The sequence below is a fragment of the Podarcis muralis genome, chromosome 1, assembly GCF_964188315.1.
Source record: "Podarcis muralis chromosome 1, rPodMur119.hap1.1, whole genome shotgun sequence".
NCBI lineage: Eukaryota > Metazoa > Chordata > Lepidosauria > Squamata > Lacertidae > Podarcis > Podarcis muralis.
Window position 1 is genome coordinate 70,252,311 of NC_135655.1, and position 17,517 is coordinate 70,269,827.

Consider the following 17,517-nt stretch of genomic DNA (forward strand, 5'->3'; position numbering starts at 1 on the left):
GAGGAAGTGCCATCACTTCTTGACAGAACAATCTTGTAATCAGAGGGAATAATTTTACTCAGAAAGTGAATCTTTTTTAAAGTGTCCAGCACAAAAGCTAATAGAACTAATATATATATATATATATAGGCTTCAGAAGAGGAAAAGTTAGTTTTGCAATAGTGAATGGGGTAGGGGAGGGAGAAGAGAAATTAATTGTCCTTGGACAGACCCTGAGCTGAATTAGGAATTGTATAAGTGCCTCAAACTTAGATGTCCTATTTTCTGAACTGTGAATTGGGGTTTGAACAGAACTTTCTGGTCACTGCACACCTGTACTAGGTACCTTGATTTGAAGGAAATGCTGTTTGCAGCAAGCTGCCTTGGTTTAGCCCTGCTCCTCCCCTGCCTACATCTCTGCTCCATTTTGGTTCACATATTCATAAAATGGTTCATTCCAATGCAGAAATGAGATGCAACAATGCATCCAAGATAAAAGTGGCTGGGATAAAAGGTATGGCTTTTACCTTTGTACAGTAGGCTACATTCCAGTTGGAAGTACCGGTATATACACACACTTCTCCATCAGGAAAGCCAGAGTCATTATCACAGTTCTTATTGGACTGTTATTTCAACTTTATAATAAAGTTTTGAAAACTTTATAATAAAGTTTTGAAAATGGAAAGGAAAAAGGACACATTTCAGTAAGGCAAAAGCAAGAAGAGCATGGAGCAGTGCTGGTGAGGGAAGCAGCCTTGGGCAAGTCTCAAGGGATGAGTGGCGAGGCCTGGAGATTCACAATTTATACTGACTGAGAGTAGTTCTCTGAGATTTGAAACAGGATTTTTAGTTCCATGTTATATTTTGCTGTTGTATTATTTATTTGTTAATGAAACATGCATACTACCTAACAACTATAGTTTTCCCGATTGACAAACAATACAATTTATTTGGCACCATTTTAAAAATACAAGTTATTGGCTTGCCCTTGAGCATCCATTTTTAGGCCCAGAATCAGTTTTGGCACTTCAAAGGTGACACCAAGGTGACAAAACCAGGTCCTTTATATGATTATAATATCTAAGCGCGTATATTTGCTGACCATAAATCAGCCTGTGAGGACACAATATTTTGTAATGTCAGAATTTTTAAAATATACATTGGAGCAAAATGAATTATGTGAAAGGCTGGCTTTGACCTCCAGTCTTGCCATGACTAGAGAAACATCTCTTGTGGTAAGTAGATGGATGTTGAAATCTTGTCCCTCCAAAAATGAATGCTGGAAACATTTCCTTTTCATTTCTGAACACCCCATGCTGAACATTATTTGTATTCTGTAAAATAAATATCCCAGTGATATATTTATCTTCCGTGTATTCATAACTATCTCCAAGATAAAAACACTTCCTTTCATAAGCCTGATAGTGTTTCTCATACCATGTTCTTATTGACAGCAGAAACCGAATGCTTTAATTTATGTCCAGCTAGGGACATTTAATTAAGATAACTTGGCATTGTGTATTAATAAATAACTGAAATGAGAGCAACAAAAGCTTTAAACAAACAATTTAAGGAGATGAATGACAGAACATTAAATATTGACAAGGACTGAGGAGACACTTTGAACATACGCACTGAATGCTGTGTGATGAAGAGCTCATAATGGAACTTCGTGCCAAAGGAAGATGGAGATGCGGAAGGTGGGGGGGGGGATCAGTGTTGAGAACAGAGATGCAGGTGAAGTTCTACTGAGCTAGTTCAAAACTTTTGAGGGCTTGTTAAAGCCACCTCACAGGTGAAATGAGCTTTGACATCTCCCAAATTCTTCTCCACTATTAGATTAGATTAGAACCTGAATTGATACAATCTGAACTGATATCTTCCCCACATTCCAAGGGAAATTTAACAGAGTGGCATTAGTTTGCATTTGAGTAGGGTGGAGACTGCAGAGGTGAAATCTCAGGTGCAAAAGACTAAGTTCCCACTCACTCCTCATTGCATTTCATTCAAATACATGAAGCAGCTCTGTTACCTTGCTTCAGGTAGAAAGCCCTGCAGGATTCCTGAGGGTAAGGGGAGGGGCACATGGCTTGCTAAGGGTGGGTGGGGAATAGGTCCCTCCCACACCCTGGGCATTTTCTAATGACCCCTAGGGTGGGGTGAGATTTTTATAGGGGCAAAGTCCAAGAATGTGGGAGTGTGGGAGATGGACACCATAAGTACATATTTTCAGAGGCCTCGGAAATTATCTGAGATCCTCAAAAAAGGATAAATTATCCCAGCTATTTTCAAGTTACTGCACGGCAACGTTTTGAAGAGCTCATCCATTTTTAGTTAAACGTATAACCAAAGGCCTATTCAGGTCTTCAGCACATGAAACAGGAGAGTGGGGCTCTGCTTACTTATATACCCACCCACTGTTCCATTCCATTCAGGCCCCTTCTCAAGCGTGTTTGGAAGAGGGGCGGCCTGCCAACATGCATAGGCAGTTCCTGTGAAATGCAATTGTGAGTCCTAATGGCTGGGACAGCCCTGCCCCGAGAGCTCATGTTTGATAAACTGTTTCTGAACCTGCAGTGTTAAAGAAGGGCCAGTGTGGGGTGTAGGAGTGGGCACAGTGTGGCCCTCATCTCTGCAATCCTCATGTGCGTTGAATGCCTGATTAGGGCTTGAAGGGCATTCCTGATCTCGGCAGATTCTTCCTTAGCAACCTTTCTGCTGGTTGATGTGGAAAATTCTTGCTAGTAAATAAGATTACTGTACTCTTCTCTGTTTGGTTTGTGTGTGGAGAGAATGCCTTCCTCAGAACTGGGTGGGTAAGTAAAATCAGCTAGTATTGGTCTGATATATCTCTTTCCAGCCCCACTTAAGCAGCAAGCTCAGAGTAGTAGTTGGGATAGACCTGATTCTTACCTGTACAGGGTCCCTATGATGTCTTAGTTCTGTGCAGTTTGTGCTGAGAGACAGGGAGATTTGACTGGTGTGTTTGCCTGCTGCCAAAGTGATGATATGACCTTTTATTCACAATTATTGTATACCGCTTGCCCTCTCAAGGCGTGCTCTTCATGTTGAAAACACTGTTTCTGACAGATTTCTCTCATGACACATTTCATATGCTTTCAGGAAGGAAGGAGGCTTCCCCCAAAGAAATGCCATGCTTATTTTTGTTGTTAAAACATACTGTGGGTAGCTTTGTTACCTTTTCCTCTTCCTAGGTTGATGGAATATTATGCTTAGCTGATATCCTTACGGACAATACCCATTCCCAAGCTACCCATGCAGAGGCGGCAGCAGTAATAGCTCAGATTACATCTCCTCAACTCACCATCACTCATCATCTCAGCAGTTTCCTGGAGAACATGGAAGAGATTGTCACAGCCCTTCTTAGTATGTATACCTGACTGCTTCACATTACTCTGTACAAGCTGGTTATGAGCAACTAGGGAAAAGGAACCTGCTTCCATAGACCTTATTTGCAATTTTACCATTTGCCTCGGTAATTTCAATCGTAAGTTGAGTGTCAGAGATCAAATGTAATTTTTTTGGAAAAGAAAGCAGCAAACTTAAGGGATGTTGATTTTGAAACTGATTGTAATAATTTAATTCCATGATGCTGTCACGGAGGGTTGGGTAGTTAAAGGTTGAATTGTGGGAAATGCATATAAATGTGGAAGTTTCATCTTTTGTTGCACCAGGCGTCAGTGTTCTTTTTTGTCTTCCTCCCTGAAGATGCCATGGTGCACATTGCCCTTTGTTTCACCTTCGTACTACTGTATCTTGAATTAGGGCTTGGTATTGTATCAGTTTCAAATTCCTATAAATAGATAATCTAGACTTTTGGCTAAGGAATGTGGACTACTTCAGTTTTCCAGTCTACAGCAGGAGCTAGCTAGCAAGGCTCCCTCAAGTCCAGGCTGCCAGAAAAATAGAGACCTTTGGATTTGACTCAACTATTGCTTCCTAGCGTGCTGCTTCTGCAATTTTAAAGAATGAAAGTACTGGCTTATTCCGTCAGCCAGGGCAGGCTTATCTGTTTGTAATTTAAACTCTTAACAGAGGCAAAATGGAAAGGTGCTGTCCCCACCTGCCTGCTGTCCCTGGAGGTGGCTTTCAGCGAGATCTCAAGAAATCTCCTGGCGAGATTTTGCAGTGGTGGCAGGATGGGTGGGGCACCCAAGAGAATGCTGCCCCATGGGATTCTGCCACCTGAGGCGTCTGCTTCCGTCTGCCTCATGTGTGGGCCAGCCCTGTATTAACAACACAATCCTCTGTACCTCTACTCAGAAGCAAGTCTCACCGGGTCTGATGGGACTTGCTCCTAGGTGTATACAGGACGCTCTTAGATATGTATGGTTGCATACGCACCATACTTTTAAAGCAGACCCCCACCCAAGGAATCTTGAGAACTGTAGATTGTTAAGAGTACTGGGAAATGTAGCTATGTGAAAGGTAAACTACATTATTCTTGTGTGTGCTTTAAATGTGTGGTGAGTGGTGGAACCCTATAAGGCACCACTCCCTTGCAGGGTGGATTTGATTTAAATCAAATCGATTTAAATCACAATGTAAATCACTAGTCAGTAAGAATCATTCTTCACAAAAAGAATCATTCTTGCTGGTATAATCAGTAAGAATCATTCTTCACAAAAAGAATCATTCTTGCTGGTATAATCTTAATATTTACAACCAGAAGAAGGTTTCGTTTTTGGAATAAGAAAGTTTCAGAGTAGTTTTTACAGTTATATCAAAAATTACTGATTTGGTTATACTATTAGATATGCATAGACAGATAATTATGAAATTATTGTGAGGTTTAACAAGTTAACTGTTTATATTTGGACAACTTTTATGTTGTACTGTATTGGAAGGAGAAAAACAATCATTTCCTTAATACAATTTTAACAATTTATTTAAGTAAAACAATAACATTATAGTATATACAGTGCTTTTTTCTAAAAAAAATGTTTAGGGGTACTCTCATTTTGAGTCAAGAAAACCATCATTTTATAGTTCAAATTGGGAAAAATAAATACAGTAAATGGACAAAAGTACGAAGATTCACAAAATGTTTAGGGGTATGTGTACCCCTGCGTTCCCCCCCCCCCCCGAAAGAACACTGAGCATATATATCCATGTTTGTTAACTGATGTGTTTAAACAATTTTTAAATGAAAAAAAAATCTGATTTAAATAAAAAAAAAATCTGATTTATTTGAATTTTTTTTAAAAAAAACCCATTGATTTTTATCCACCCTGCTCCCTAGTACGCAATTCATTCTGGGCCCTGCCCCTGGCAGTACATCTATGCATTCAATGCTTTCCAGTAGTCTACAGGCCATGTGTGCTTTCCCAGCAAAAAAGGTGCTCTTCACTGGCAGAACAGCACTTATGTTGATACCCAGGACCCATCAGCCGGACTCCCCATGAATACATTACTCTGTTAATCTCATTAACGTCATTTTCTCTCAATAGTGGCCTAACTGACTACTGTCCATTTTGCTTGTTTGTTTTCTCTTTAGGCTGCACTCTTGTCGTCTTCTTTTCCCCTGTCCTGTATTGTGTGCTTTTGTAGAAATTTCAAATTCACTAGTAACAACAGTAGGTTTATTGTAGTGCAAGATAAAAAGGAGGGCATTATGCACTCATCACGTTTGAACGCTTTGAAACTGGCCATTAGGTGGTGACTATGTCAAAAGTATATAAGGCAGCATCTTGTATATCATTGAATTTGTGGAGTTTTGTGTCTGAGGATATGTGGGCATATAATGCTCAGATAGCACAACAGGCATACTCTCTATGTTTCCATTAACCTCAGAATTTCCAACCAGAGATGCTGCTGGCTATCAAGAACACATAGTTTAAACACGTCAGTTGTAGCCATGCTGGAGGATGAGGTATTGCAGGCAAGATTATGATGGAGAGATTTCAATATTTTTCTGTTGTTCTCACCCAGTGTCAAATTTATGTATAAGCTAAACAAGCTATAGCTTAGGGCCCCACTTTCTTGGGGGGCCCCAAAAAATTTAAAGGAAAAAACACCTGGGTGTACATTTCCAAAATATAAGATAAAAAACAAATAAAATAAAACCTACATACAGTGGTACCTCGGGTTACATACGCTTCAGGTTACATATGATTCAGGTTACAGACTTCGCTAACCCAGAAATAGTGCTTCGGGTTAAGAACTTCGCTTCAGGATGAGAACAGAAATCGTGCTCTGGTGGCGCGGTGGCAGCAGGAGGCCCCCATTAGCTAAAGTGGTGCTTCAGGTTAAGAACAGTTTCAGGTTAAGAACGGACCTCCGGAACAAATTAAGTACTTAACCTGAGGTACCACTGTATAGCAACTTCTTAATTGTATTTCAATTCAACAATTACTTTGATAAAATACATATTTTGTTATGTGCAAATGGCTTTAGATACCTATTAGGCACATAAATTACCATATAGCATATATGCAACAACAAAAAACAGTGACAATTTGTTGTTGACAAAGGACAGCTGGACATATAAAGGGCCCCATTACCTTCAGTAGCTTAGGGCCTCATCAAACCTAAATCCGGCCCTGTTCCCACCCAATCAACACCTTATTTAGACAGATGAGGCAAGATAAACTGCAACTTATTTGGGGGGGGGGCGGTCGATAAACATTTCCACCAATCAGCCACCAGTTTCTCTATCATATTTATAGCTTGAACAATTAAATTACTTTACTCATATATTTAATCTTTAAACTGTGGTGAAATCCAATTGCTGGGTGAGTTAAAATAAATGTGCAACAGGAATTAAAAGGCACTTAGAAGGTTATGATAACAATAGCTGTGTCTGCAGCATTTTTAAGAGAACTTCCAGGGAGGGTGGGTGAAAGGATTAGATCTCAAATGCATGGCTGTAGCGATAGCAAGATAAATTGCAGAATTACACTCTTACAGACCAATTAGTTTTACCCATCTGCCCATACAATCACATTTTATTTAGTATTATAACATCATCTTGAACAACATCCAGTGCAGGCTGCTAAGTGTAGTAACCCAGGGCCACTAATGAAGTCTGCTCACAGAGACTTTAGCTCATGATTTATCTTCCTATCTGTGGCAATACAAATAGAAATGCTTCTAGAATAAATATTAATAAGCAATTCAGAAAATGATAATGCAATGTGTTTGCTAAATAGTGGATGATTTCTGGGGCGATGTTGTAATCTTTTAGTGATAAGTGTTATGTTAAACAAAAGGAAATCTGCAGGGCAGATTTTTAGAGCAAAAAGCTTTCAACGCTGGACAAGCATGTGATTTATTTTAATCAAATTCCATATAAGTGGCCACGATAATTTTAGGGATGGGTAGGGGGAAGAGAAAGTAGACTATGGCACTTAATCGTGTCCTGAGAGTTTGGTGCATGCTCTGATAACAAGCATGGAGCTCCTGACTATTCAGGCTTTTCCGTTTGTTTTAATTGGGGGACTCCATCAGCTTGCACATTTTGTGGACATAGATCAGGCCTCTCTACTGAAAAAGAAAATGTAAATTGTTGAAGGGAAACTCTGTAGCCATAAAAGAAACCCTCATTGGACTGGAGTGTAAGGATGCAGTCCACAGGTAAAGGTAAGTTCCACAGAAACCAGTGCGACTTACAGGCACAGACAAGCATTTGAAGCAGGGGTAGGGAACGTGGCACCTTCTAGATCAGGGTTTCCAAACTTGGGTCTCCAGATGTTTTTGGACTACAGTTCCCATCATCCCTGACCACTGGTTCTGCTAGCTAGGGATGTTGAGAGTTGTAGTCCAACAACAGAGGGAGACCCAAGTTTGGGAAACTCTGTTCTAGGTGGTACTGAATTGCAACTTCTATCAGCCCAGCCAGCATGGCCAACAGTCAGGGATGATGGGAGTTGTTGTCCACTAGTCTAGAGAACACAGCTTAGGCTACTCCTGATTTAAGCGCATTTTGATTTAACTTTCTCTTGATTTCATCCTTACCAGTATTGCACGAAAGCTGAGTGGCCAGTTTCAATTTCAAACACACAAAGTAAACTGAGAGAAGTGATTAGCTGTACACATATGCATGTTTTGAGTTTCACCGGAGGGTAAATCAGGTTACCAAGGTGGAAACTAAAAGGTTAGGGGAATGCAAAGCAAAGCTAAAAGAAAATCTGGACCTGACCCTCCTAGCTAGTTTAGTAAACATTAGCAGAAGTTTGTTTGGATAATCCAGTGGTTCTCATTTAATATTTCCATCACATTGTTTTGTGTATATATCTAGAACTGTGCCAAGAGGCCACCTCTGGAGAGGTTTTCCTGCTGGCTTCAGCTGCACTTGCCAACATTACTTTTTTTGATACAATAGCCTGTGAGATGTTGCTTCAGCTGGATGCAATGAATATTCTCATAGCAGCTTGTGGTGACAAACAGAGAGTGGATAGTCCCTATTCCCGAGACCAGGTAAGTGAATACACATTTATATATTGCTATAGAATGGGGTGGGGAAACCTTTTTCAACCCGAGGCTCACATTTTCTTCTGAGCAATGTTTTCAGGGCCATGGCTAAGTGATGTGTCTACTGTGTTGCAACTCCTTGATGGACGTCACCAAATCCCACTTCTGTGTAATAACACCCCACATGGCAGGTTTAGAGAACATGTGACAATCAGCTGTAACTCTGCAAAGATTTCAGACACCATGTAAAAATATTCCTTGAAACAGCCTTTCTTTAAAAAATGGGGATATGCTCTAGCAAAACTGTGATAGTTTGGGAGTGGATAGGACCTTCCTCTAAGCTTCCATTCCAAATTGTATATTTAAGATGTATACAATTCTCTCTTTCTAACCTGTTATATGTTATCTGCAAGTCTTTATAATCCTTTAAAAGTTTTGATGCAAATGGTTCTGGCAACTCATCCGCCTGTGTTAGAGCATATAGTTCTGGGCTCAAAAAGTAGCTCAAATGAGTACCAGCGAGTTCCAGCAAAACCCCACAAGTCTGAACAAAGCTGATTCAAAACCCCACTGAAGCTTAATGAATGACTGTCATTGACGTCAATGCTACGGAAGCTTAATTAACAACTATCCTTGCACTCTGGCTCAAGAAGCCAGCAGTTTACAATCTCTGCTGGCAATCATCAAGCCAGCAGCTCTGGAATTATTCTCTTCCTTAAAGGCCCCACTTCTTTCTTTTTTTAAATGAAGCACTGTAAATGGAATGAGAGAAATTACTATGGCTGTATAGCTATGAAAAAGTAAAACAGCATCCATGTTTCTTTTGAGCAGTGGTCTGCCCTGCTGCTATAAAGCTCCATGACACTGTGTGTGAAATATTACACTACCACAGTGCAAACTATCCTTTAGATCAGGGATAGAGAACCTGCCGCCCTTCAGATTGTTCTGGCCTGGAACTGCCTTCATGCCCAGCCAATGGCCATAAGAACATAGTATAAGATGGGTCTGCTGGATCAGACCCATTCTGTTCTCATAGTAGTCAATCAGATACCCATGGGAAACCCAGAAGTAGGACCTGAGCATTAGAGCACTCTGCCGCCCTGTGGTTTCCATGCTGGCTGGGGCCGATGGGAGCTGGAATCTAGGAATTTCTCGAGGGCCGCAGAAATCTAGAGATATTTTGAGTTATATAGAGATATTTAGAGTTAGAACAAGTGGTTCATGACACTGATGACCACCAACTTAGATGGCTTTAAAAGAGGATTATAGGAATTCATGAAGAATAAGCCTTTCAGTGGCTACTAGCCAAATATCTCTGATCTGCCTCCATGGTCAGAGGTACAGTGGTACCTTGGGTTAAGAACTTAATTCGTTCTGGAGGTCTGTTCTTAACCTGAAACTGTTCTTAACCTGAGGTACCACTTAACTAATAGGGCCTCCTGCTGCTGCTGTGCTGCTGCTGTGCGATTTCTGTTCTCATCCTGAAGCAAAGTTCTTAACCTGAGGTAATATTTCTGGGTTAGCGGAGTCTGTAACCTGAAGCACCTGTAACCCGAGGTACCACTGTAGTGATGCTTCTGAATAGTTACTGAGAGATGCAGGAGGGGCGAATTCTCTGGTGATCAGGGCTTGCTTGCTGGTTTCACACGGGCAATTGGCCTGATTCAGCAGGCTCTCCTTTTGTTCTTATGTAATGCTGACGTATTTTGCAAGAAAGGAGGTAATTTGCTGGGTCAGGTCCTGGGTAGCTAGAAATACTCATTCTACCACATATGTGGTAGCAACTATGTGAATGGTTTGTAAAAATATACAGTAGGCACGGAGCCCCCAATCCAGACTGGGATGCTGGTGGGAGGAAAAGAAGGGGCTTAACCCTATGTCCTTGCTGCAGGCCTGATTGAGATCATTCTCCCCCTCACCTGCAATTTGCTTCCAGTGGTGCAAATGGGAGCTTTTATTTCAATGAAAATAGTTGAGGGGGCAGCACTTTATCCAAGGTGGAACCTCAGCAGGTGCCAAAGAGTTAAAGCATTTGATTTGACTGCTGCTGTCTTGCAGCTGCTATTTGCTTTTTAAAAGCTATTCGTGCAGCTGCTAATTGCATGGGAGAAATCTTGCCTGGTTTGGCCTTCAAAGAACCCAGCTAGCTTGGGACGAGAACTGGTCCTGGAATAATTTGATCACCTCTATGGGTTCTCTGTAAAGTCCTCCAGTACGGTGTAGGAAATATGTTCAGTCACCTATATGACCCCTATTTGCTAAGAATGTGATTCTTTATTCCCACAAATATATATATATATATATATATATATATATATATATATATATATATATGCTTTCGTAGATTTTCACGGGTACAGGAATGCAGGTTTTGGTGTCCTCGGGTATCTTCCCGTGTAAAAGTTGGGGTGTCTAGGCGACGTTTCGACGAGGTCTCACTCGTCATCTTCAGGCAGGTGCTTTCGGCTTCTTGTTACTGGAACAGAGCAGGATCTCAGTGTTTGAGTTCCTATAAATACTGTAGAGGAGGTATGGTGTATAGCCTCCAATGTTTTGGGCAGAGAGGAAGTTCCCAGGCTAGTGTGCCTTTTCTTCTTTTGTTCCTTAATTGCTTGAGGGATATCTTGAGTGATTTCTTGAGTGATATCCTGAGTACCACTTAGGTGGGTCATTAGGTGTGGATTAGTTGCTAAAGCCTTTGTGTCTTGACCTCTTGAACTTTGTGAAGAGTTTTTCTGAGAAGATGGGTGTACTACATTTAGTTGTGCTCTGGCTTGGCTTCGTGTATAGGGGCGAGCTGTGGTTTTGTGGCCTGTGCCAGCCAGATCTGTGTAGGGATTGCAGGGGGGTGCAGCATCCGGAGGTGCCACCATGGTTTGGCTACTGGATGGTGTCTGTAATTTATCTGTGGAGAGGGTCTGGGTTTGGGTCTGGTGTGGTTGATTGGTGATGGCGTTCTGTGTGCCTCTGGATCTGGTGTCAGTTTTTGTGGGGAGGGCTAATTTCCAGATGTCTGGCAAGCGGGATGTGTCGTCACGCTTGTTCATGTTGTGAGGGTGTTTCTCTATCTCGATGGCTTCCATGATTATTCTCTTGTGGTGATGTTCCATGTTAGAGAGCAATTTGGAATCTGCAAAATTAATTTCGTGTCCTGTTTCTTTCATGTGTTGGAAGAGAGAGGAAGTTTTTTCTTCTTTTTTGACGGCATTCTTGTGTTCTGCGATACGTGCATTTATTCGTCTGTTTGTTTGTCCAATGTACGTGGCTGGGCAGACTTTGCAGGGTATTTCATAGACCCCTTGGTTTTCCAACTGGATTTTATCCTTGGGGTTTCTGAGGATATTGGCTATTTTTTGGTTGGCGCAAAAGGCTGTTTTGATATTGTGTTTATGGAGGATTTTGCTAATTTTATCTGTAGTGCCCTTGATATAAGGAAGGAGGGCCATGCCATTGTTTTCTTCTGTGTCTTGGTTTTTGGGGGGTGTTTCTTTTTGGATTAGCTTCGTAACCCTGTTTTGCTGGTATCCATTGGCAATTAACACATTTGAGAGATTCTGTAACTCAGTTGTCAAGTGGTCTTTGTCAGCCAGGCGTTTGGTTCTGGAGATGAGAGTCTTGGCTACGGAGTTTATTTGTGCAGGGTGGTGGTGTGATTGTGCATGTAAGTAGCGGTTGGTGTGTGTTTTTTTCCGGTAGATAGTGTGTCCTAGGGAGCCATCAGGTTTTTTGTAGATTAGGACGTCAAGAAAGGGAAGTTGGTTGTTGGCTTCTATTTCCATAGTGAATTGTATTTTGGGGTGTAGGCTGTTGAGATGTGTGAGGAAGCTGTCCAGTTTTTCCTTCCCGTGTGGCCAAATTACAAAGGTGTCGTCAACATATCTGAGAAAGAAATCCAGCTAAGAATCATCCCCAGAGAAAAATCATCCAGATGCCCCAAACTCTACGGCCTCCCCAAGATACACAAAGAAGGAACACCACTCAGACCAATAGTCAGCTCCATAGGCTCACCTCTACAAAATCTCGCTAAATTTCTCGCCAAGCAACTCCAGCCCTATGCAGAATCCATCTCTTCACACGTTCCAAACTCCTTCCAGTTCATAGAAACAATAAAGAAGCAAAACCTACATCCCAATGACCTACTTGTGAGCTTCGATGTTGTATCTCTCTTCACACAAGTGCCCATTAATGAAGCCTTGACAGCCATTCAAAACAAATACAATCCCCCCGAATACATCTTGGACCTGACCAACCACTGCCTAACCAACACGTACTTCATCCACAATGGACAAAGATACAAACAGATAGAAGGAGCACCTATGGGATCACCCCTCTCACCGGTCATCGCAAACCTGTACATGGAACACTTTGAAACCAATGCTTTAGACAAGTCAGAACACAAACCCAAACTTTGGCTCAGATATGTTGACGACACCTTTGTAATTTGGCCACACGGGAAGGAAAAACTGGACAGCTTCCTCACACATCTCAACAGCCTACACCCCAAAATACAATTCACTATGGAAATAGAAGCCAACAACCAACTTCCCTTTCTTGACGTCCTAATCTACAAAAAACCTGATGGCTCCCTAGGACACACTATCTACCGGAAAAAAACACACACCAACCGCTACTTACATGCACAATCACACCACCACCCTGCACAAATAAACTCCGTAGCCAAGACTCTCATCTCCAGAACCAAACGCCTGGCTGACAAAGACCACTTGACAACTGAGTTACAGAATCTCTCAAATGTGTTAATTGCCAATGGATACCAGCAAAACAGGGTTACGAAGCTAATCCAAAAAGAAACACCCCCCAAAAACCAAGACACAGAAGAAAACAATGGCATGGCCCTCCTTCCTTATATCAAGGGCACTACAGATAAAATTAGCAAAATCCTCCATAAACACAATATCAAAACAGCCTTTTGCGCCAACCAAAAAATAGCCAATATCCTCAGAAACCCCAAGGATAAAATCCAGTTGGAAAACCAAGGGGTCTATGAAATACCCTGCAAAGTCTGCCCAGCCACGTACATTGGACAAACAAACAGACGAATAAATGCACGTATCGCAGAACACAAGAATGCCGTCAAAAAAGAAGAAAAAACTTCCTCTCTCTTCCAACACATGAAAGAAACAGGACACGAAATTAATTTTGCAGATTCCAAATTGCTCTCTAACATGGAACATCACCACAAGAGAATAATCATGGAAGCCATCGAGATAGAGAAACACCCTCACAACATGAACAAGCGTGACGACACATCCCGCTTGCCAGACATCTGGAAATTAGCCCTCCCCACAAAAACTGACACCAGATCCAGAGGCACACAGAACGCCATCACCAATCAACCACACCAGACCCAAACCCAGACCCTCTCCACAGATAAATTACAGACACCATCCAGTAGCCAAACCATGGTGGCACCTCCGGATGCTGCACCCCCCTGCAATCCCTACACAGATCTGGCTGGCACAGGCCACAAAACCACAGCTCGCCCCTATACACGAAGCCAAGCCAGAGCACAACTAAATGTAGTACACCCATCTTCTCAGAAAAACTCTTCACAAAGTTCAAGAGGTCAAGACACAAAGGCTTTAGCAACTAATCCACACCTAATGACCCACCTAAGTGGTACTCAGGATATCACTCAAGAAATCACTCAAGATATCCCTCAAGCAATTAAGGAACAAAAGAAGAAAAGGCACACTAGCCTGGGAACTTCCTCTCTGCCCAAAACATTGGAGGCTATACACCATACCTCCTCTACAGTATTTATAGGAACTCAAACACTGAGATCCTGCTCTGTTCCAGTAACAAGAAGCCGAAAGCACCTGCCTGAAGATGACGAGTGAGACCTCGTCGAAACGTCGCCTAGACACCCCAACTTTTACACGGGAAGATACCCGAGGACACCAAAACCTGCATATATATATATATATATATATATATATATATATATATATATTTGCTTTCGTAGATTTTCACGGGTATAGGAATGCAGGTTTTGGTGTCCTCGGGTGTCTTCCCGTGTAAAAGTTGGGGTGTCTAGGCGACGTTTCGACGAGGTCTCACTCGTCATCTTCAGGCTGGTGCTTTCGGCTTCTTGTTACTGGAACAGAGCAGGATCTCAGTGTTTGAGTTCCTATAAATACTGTTGAGAAAAACTCTTCACAAAGTTCAAGAGGTCAAGACACAAAGGCTTTAGCAACTAATCCATACCTAATGACCCACCTAAGTGGTACTCAGGATATCACTCAAGAAATCACTCAAGATATCCCTCAAGCAATTAAGGAACAAAAGAAGAAAAGGCACACTAGCCTGGGAACTTCCTCTCTGCCCAGAACATTGGAGGCTATACACCACACCCCTCAACAGTATTTATAGGAACTCAAACACTGAGATCCTGCTCTGTTCCAGTAACAAGAAGCCGAAAGCACCAGCCTGAAGATGACGAGTGAGACCTCGTCGAAACGTCGCCTAGACACCCCAACTTTTACACGGGAAGACACCCGAGGACACCAAAACCTGCATATATATATATATATATATATATATATATATATATATATATATACCACACGAATAAGCATTCTCTTTGAAAGACCAAATCGCTCCATTCAGTAAAATGGATGGATTAGCCATGCCAGACTCCAAATATATTGTAAGTTAGAATGATTAAAAGAGCAAATGGATAGAAATGACGTTTTTATCCAGTGAGTCATCTTGCCAAAAATGGAAGAGAGATAATTTAATTGAGATCAAATGTTATCCAGTATTTCCTCAAACACAGCAATGATGGCTTCTACAAAGATGATAAATTTAAATAAAGCAATTTTCCTAATAGAAAATGTACTGCAATTTGTGTTTTCTTTCTTTTTTGTGGCATCATTGCTGGCTTTTGTAAGATAATTTTCTCTGACACATGCAAGTTGTTCACTTCAGCAGGCATCCAGGTGGTGGGTGGATTAGGTCGGTCGGTCTAGTGCTTCACAGCCTGTGCCACAAATAAGGACACATGGTTTTAAGTCGTTTCAATTCGCATTTCTTCTCATGTGCCTCTTCATGGTGTCCTTCAGCAGGCCTAAGCAGTACTGCTACAGCCTGCTGGTGGGCTGCACCAATCCAACACCACTCTGCTTTGCACCCTCCCAATGAGTAGCAATGACTCTGCTGTGGGGAGGCAGTCTCTATGGTGGTTCCCCACCCTTTCCCCATGCCTGGCTGCTCCTGCCTGAAAAGGAAGGTATTACAGTGCTTCTTAAAAAATGTTCCAATGTTTGCAAGTCATGGAAAAGGCAGTGAGAACACCTCTACCTCCCTAGCTATATATATTTATGTTGTGAATCACCCTGAGATCTATGGGTATATGGTGGCATACACATTTTAACAATAAATATATCTTTAACAAAGTCTGAGCTGCTTACACAAGGCTCCCTGGGATTTCCCAACCTGGCACTGATTAGCCTCACATCCATTGAACTCCATCAATGCCAAAACATTGGGTCTTGCCACACCATTCACTGCTATATGCCTTCTATTATATAGACTTGAAACGCTCGTGAAGTAAGTACTTTTGGTAGATTTTTGAAGACTGATCTCCCATCTTCTATATCCAGCCATTTTGAGCCAGTTAACGCATGATGGTTGAACACACACACACACACACACACACACAGAGTTGTTTATAGGGTAATGACTGGGTTGCAACTAGCTAAGTGTGTTTCCAGGTAATGTAGGACCAGTCCGGCCAAACCTGGCCATGGACTCCCTTGTAGGCCAAGGGATGCAGGACACATCCCCGACCTGTTCCACCAGAAAGCACACCAGTACTTAATGAGGGCAGATTTGGGTGCCTTTGGGTACCTCAGTTCAGAGCAGAGAGTGGAATAGGAGGGTGACACCGATACCAGTGGAAGACTGCTGCTGTTGCCTACTGCCGCTGATAGCTCAAAGCACAATGGCTCTTAAAAGAAAGCCTCAGGGCTGAGCCAGGTTTCTCTCTGAAACAAAGAGCAAGTAGGAGTGAAACACCCTTTCTGCCCAAAAGAGAAGGGTGCTGGTTCTCTGAGGGCTTTACCAGCATCAAGGTAAAGTGTGCACCAAGCATTGCTCCAAAAAAAATACACAACAGATTGTCCAGAAAAGCAAGGGGTGGGAGAACATAGGAAGAAACCAGCTGCATCAGGTCAAAGCCCATCTAGTCCAGCATCCTCTTCTCACAGTGGTCCATCAGATGCCCATGGGTAGCCCACAGGCAGGACCTCTTGTCATTCCCAGCAACTGGTGTAAAATGGAAGATGTTCCTTTTTTTTTTAAGTGAACTTTAAAAGGCTGTCCTTGCATAAACCACCCTGCTGCACCTATCTATCTGAAATTTGGCAAGCTTCATCTCCCGCTACCCCAGACGTCATCCAGTTTTTTTTTGGGGGGGGGGGAATTGGAGAAGTTATAGGCACTTGGTGCTTGCCAAAACTAAAAAAAGAAGTTATAGCTGTTTGTTGAGTTTTCCATTATAGTTAATGGGGAGACATCCAAAGCATCAGAAAATGAAGTGAGGCAACGCAATGCCATTCCGTGGCTCCAAACCAAAGCGCCCCCCTTTACAAAGTGGGTTCCAAACCTGATATTTATTTAGGGCTCAATCAATTTATGGCTTTCTGGGACAACACACCAGCAGCTTGAATGGGGCCCAGAAGCAGATTCTTTTTTCTTTTCTTTCTTTTCTGCCTACATCACAGCGTATCTATTGGCTAAAGTCGTCTTTGTTTCTCTGGAGCCTTTTGCACAATACATCCTGGCATGTGTGACACAGTCATTGACGAAGTGACTGAGCACACATTTAGAAAACAACTTTGGAAGCCTTGCTTATATAGCAAGAGGTGAGGTAATCGTTTTGTCTCTGTTAACAAAGCTGAATATGATGAATTGCAATAATTAAATTTCTCAAAATACTTAGGAAATTAAACATGTGGCACAATTGCCAGTAATGGGTATAAAAATAAGAGCAGGGCAGAGTTTTGGAGATGGGCTTTCATGAACTCTAGCAACGCAGTTGGGGTGGAGCTATCTAATGACTTTTGTCTGTGAATCCATAAT

The 17,517-nt window shown here is 42.0% G+C and overlaps 1 protein-coding gene across 1 annotated transcript in view; it reads left to right on the top strand.

Moving 5' to 3' along the window:
• The window catches only part of INSC (INSC spindle orientation adaptor protein), a 137,719-nt gene that overhangs the window by 107,629 nt on the left and 12,573 nt on the right, over window positions 1-17,517 (top strand). The window contains exons 8-9 of the mRNA XM_077930833.1: window positions 3,195-3,366; window positions 8,240-8,418. Of these exons, the coding sequence (XP_077786959.1) occupies window positions 3,195-3,366; window positions 8,240-8,418 (351 nt within the window). The remainder of the gene's footprint in view (window positions 1-3,194; window positions 3,367-8,239; window positions 8,419-17,517) is intronic.